This window comes from Coenobita brevimanus, chromosome 86 (assembly GCF_032717465.1).
Source record: "Coenobita brevimanus isolate Jiangsu-jjx chromosome 86, ASM3271746v2, whole genome shotgun sequence".
In the NCBI taxonomy this organism is placed as follows: Eukaryota; Metazoa; Arthropoda; class Malacostraca; order Decapoda; family Coenobitidae; genus Coenobita; species Coenobita brevimanus.
In genome coordinates, this window is record NC_137039.1 from 6,941,635 (window position 1) to 6,946,656 (window position 5,022).

At 43.8% G+C, this 5,022-nt stretch overlaps 1 protein-coding gene across 1 annotated transcript in view; it reads left to right on the forward strand.

Annotated features, from left to right (window-relative positions):
• Positions 1-2,379: 2,379 nt before the first annotated feature.
• The window catches only part of LOC145410557 (uncharacterized), a 2,832-nt gene continuing 189 nt past the window's right edge, over positions 2,380-5,022 (forward strand). Inside the window, 1 exon segment of the mRNA XM_080280676.1 lies at positions 2,380-5,022. This exon segment is cut by the window's right edge and continues 189 nt beyond it. Within this exon segment, the coding sequence (XP_080136802.1) occupies positions 2,380-5,022 (2,643 nt within the window).

The window sequence follows — 5,022 nt, forward strand, 5'->3', positions numbered from 1 at the left end:
TTAAATATCAGCTATATATAGCTTGGAAAACGTGAAAAATTGTGAAAACTACGGTGTGAGGGGGAGGAAGGGTGTGTGTGTGTGTGTGTGTGTGTGTGTGCAGGGACCGTTAGCGAGCGAGGTGCTGACCTGAGAGGGTTATCTGGACTGGTGTCAACACCATACATTATATCATCAGCCACCCGGGACCCCGCCACCACATGTGCGCTGCCCCACACACCCACAATATAAGTATCGCCACCCTCACTTACAAAATAAGTACCTCTCTGAAGCCTATTTTTCAGTTATTAACTTTGTCCACAAATAACAATGGGACGTGGTATGCCTGTCATACACCTCTTGCTCACTCCATTATCCTTGGAGCACTAACTTCCTTTCCCTAGCACATCAGCTGTTACCACACACTGAATATCACCCACTGATCACTAGCATACACACCACCTAATAATACGATTTATAAACACTGTATCAAACACTAAATATAACAACAACTACCACTAACTATACAACAATCACCTACATACACACCACCAGCATAGCCAGGTGGTATAGAAGTGTGGCATACAAAAACATTTAGGTAGGGAATCTTACACACACCTTAGATGACACTGTAATGTAAACACATCACACATACAGACACACACACAATGACTGTTCTTAAATAACTATAAAACATATTATACATAGAATCTCATCATATAAATATATAACCAATCACAGTAGATAAGTCTATAATATAATAATAAATGGCACAGTAATAATTAAATCTTTAATTTTAATATATAAAATTAATAAATATAACTTAAATTAAATAACAAATTTAAGCATAGTACCCTAGTCTTAAATACACTACTATTATTAAATACAATAGTAATAAGGATATTTTTAATATAATATCTATATAATAGGACTAATGTAAATTCCATAAAATTACAAACTAGAACTACTTACTCAACCCTCTCAAAATTCTCTCTTGTATTCAAAAGAAATACTAAACAAACCTTGTTAATGCCAATGTGCCTTAGTAAACTAAGGTGCCTCTATCTTACCCCCACAACACACCACAACCACACATCACATGTCACAACACCAACACACACACACACACACACACACACACACACACACACACACACACACACACTGTCTCAACACCACACACCACACCACACTCACCCCTATACCATAGCGTCCGAAGACCCAATACCACTAAACTACACACACACACACACACACACACACACACACACACACTGTCTCAACACCACACACCACTGCCTGCACTCCTTATACCATATGTCCGGGCCAGTCATGCCACTAAACTACACACACACACACACACACACACACACACACACACACACACACACACACACACACACTGCCGCTACACCACACACCACCCTCACCCCTACACCTTAACGCCTGAAGACCCATTACCAATAAACAAGGCTCCACTTTATTGCACCACACCCATTGGCCACCTACAGTACTTAACCCTTGAACAAAGAAGCGTTGTTTTACTTCATATCAAACTTTAAATACATAACATTATCAGTTCAGTCGATTATTAGTATAAGACAGAACAATTAGATATTAACTGATATGCAAAACTAGAGAAAAACGAGCAAACTGCTTCATAACTTAATCATATTATCTACAAAAATAGAAGTAAAACAAGCACATTCTTCATTTATATGAAATATAAATTTAAAATTCGTATAGTAAAACAGTAGTTCTAGTAACATTATATTTAATTTTCATTTAAATGTACTAGAAAAAGTAGCCATACTTATTATTATTAATACTGTACTACAGTATAAAAACTTTAACACCATGACCAAGCCACAGTATTGTTGTCAGTGCTCCAGTAGGCAGCATAAGTGTATCAGGTGCTCATGTGCAACAAATAGGTCACCGTGTACATACTGTAGGATGGGACCTTTCTGTATGAATGTGTTAGGGAATCACAGCCCACCAGAAGCGGCACTTGACCGCTTCCAACATGGCGGGCGACAGATTGGTGACATGGAAATTGATGGGGCGGTCACTGACAATATGCACGATCACACGGACATGCGTGGTGGTGAAAGACTCCGTGGTGAAGCGAGGGATAGGGATGGACGCCAAGATGCGAGAGATGTGGAAGCGCTGGGTGGGTTAAATCACCATGGGGAAGTGAATGGTAGTGAAGTTGGGGGTGAGGAACATCATGAAGTTTATAATAGAAATGAAACTCAGGATGAAGACCACCATAGAGGAGTGCATGAAAGAGGGAATCATGCAGGTATTATACGTCCCCAGAACGTTAGTGACACAAACAACGAGGAAGCAGAACAGCCTCACAGGTCTGTGCGAGAAGGTCGTCCCACATACTGGATGGGCAACTCCCGAGAAAATGCAGTAACCTGGGTGAACACCACATATAATGAAATAGTTGGCTGGTCCTCAAGTAACCTTTTTGAACCTCCCAAATGCAATGCTACAACTGACATGATCAAGGAAATCACTCGCCTGATAGCCAACTACAACAATAACTCACCCATTGCCTCATTCTCTCTTAAGGTCCTTGCATTAATACCACATCTCTTCCTCAACAAGACCCGCCCAAGAGCTAGCATTGCAGAAAATACTAACGCCATCCAAAGGCGGGTTGAAACATGGAAAAGAGGTGAAATCGACAATCTACTTGAGGAAACAAGGGCCTTGCAGATGAGAATAAACAACCGAGGCAGAAGAAATCAGAATATCAACGATGTGGCAAGGATTTTTGGCAGCAAGATGTGACAGGGGAAGTTCTCGATGGCAACAAGATCCCTGTCAGTTGAATCATCAAACGGAGTACTTGACCTGACAGATGAAACAATGCAACAACTAAAAGAAAAACACCCGACTGCACGACAAGCAAGTGCCCAGTCAAAGCTTGACGGCAACTACACTCCTCCCAGTCCCATCATATATGACAGGATAACTGGAGATATGGTGTGGCGGAAGGCAATGCACACACAGGGAGGGGCAGGACCATCAGGCCTTGATGCAAAATCTTGGCGAGTAATCCTCAGTAACATCAAGTTTGGGGAGGCAGCAACAGACCTGTGTAACACCATTGCAACACTGGCGAGGAAGCTGGCTTCAAGTTAGTGCAGTAACATAGAAGCACTGACGGCTTGCAGACTAATCCCCCTTGATAAGAATCCTGGATGCAGGCCAATCGGGGTGAGTGAAGTCTTAAGACGGATTATAGGAAAATGCATCATGGAGGTGGTGAAAGATGATGTGAAGCAGGCAGTTGGCAACCTCCAAGTGTGTGCAGTCCAGCAGGCAGGAGGTGAGGCAGCAGTTCACTCCATGAGGAAAATATTTGGGAAAGAGGACTGTCAGGCAGTATTATTAGTTAATGCCTCAAATGCATTTAATTCCATCAACCGGGAGGCAATGCTTCACAATATCAAGGTTAAATGCCCAGCATTTGCCCAATATGTGGAAAACACCTACAAAGAACCAGCAGACCTCTACATTGTGGGTAAGACAGCTGCTCACGATGTCGGTGTAATCCAGTCCACAGAAGGAACTACCCAGGGGTACCCCGTTGCCATGGCTATGTACGCCCTGGCGATGACAGTGCTGCAACAACAGATCCAATACGAGGCCACCATTGTAAAACAGGCGGCCTATGCAGATGATCTCACGGGTGCTGGCAAGGTTGAGGATGTGAGGAATTGGTGGGACTTTGTAACATCTCATGGCCCTGAAGTAGGTTACTACCCTAATGCAAGTAAGTCCAACTTGATCGTGAAACCAGCTTACTATCAAGATGCACAGGAAGCATTTAGAGGCACAAACGTGATAGTGACCAAGGAAGGTCAGAGGCATCTAGGGGCTGTGATTGGAACCAAGGAATTCAAAGACAAATATGTTAATGATGACGTAAAGACATGGGTAGAAGAAATTCATACACTATCCAGCCACGCAAAAACAGAACCCCATGCAGCATACAGTGCATTTACCTATGGTGTAAACCACAGGTGGACCTTCGTGATGAGGACCATACCAGACATCGAGTTGCTGCTACAACCACCGGAGGATGCAATCAGGGATTCATTCCTCCTATCTCTAACCAGTGGCCACATCTCCACACCAGAAGAGAGGGACCTTCTAGCACTACCACCCAGGATGGGAGGCCTTGGCATTATAAATCTAGCAGCCGTGGCAAGCTACGAAAACAGAAATTCATTTAGGCTCACCGAATCCTTGCCACAGAATTTTTGTGCCCAGGTTGAGACGAGTGAAATCGACCACCAAAGGCAGAAAGATATAAAGACACAGATACGCAAGGAGCGAAAAGCAAAACAAAAGGACCAGTTGCAGCACATAATCGAACATCTAACACCAGACCAGTGCAGAAGAGTTGAAATTGCACAGGAGGTTGGGACATCGAACTGGCTGACAACCCTGCCTCTCAAGGCAAAAGGCTTCCACTTCAACAAACAAGAATTTATCGACGCCATAGCCTTGAGATATGGATGGCCAATAGAGAACCTAACTCAACATTGTGCCTGTGGCACTGCCTTTGATGCAAACCATGCAATGGTATGCAAGAAGGGAGGCTTTGTTTGCATCCGACACGATGAAGTAGGCAACCTCACTGCCAAAATGCTGCAGGAAATATGCCATGATGTTACGATTGAGCCAGCACTGCTACCCCTGGACGGCGAGCACTTCACCCACAGAACAGCAAACACATCAAATGATGCAAGAGTGGATGTCAGTGCTCGAAGTTTCTGGGCACGTGGGCAGACGGCGTTCTTCGACATCCGGATATTTGATCCCATGGCAGCATGTCATCGTGAACTGTCTCTCGAAGCTGCACACAAAAGGAATGAACGAGAAAAAAGCAGAAACTATCAAGAGAGGATCCAACATGTGGACCACGGTCGATTCACTCCCTTTGTGTTCACAACATCAGGTGGGATGGGTCCAGAGGCAGTGAGATTGTACTCGAGACTGGCAGAGGTTCTTTCT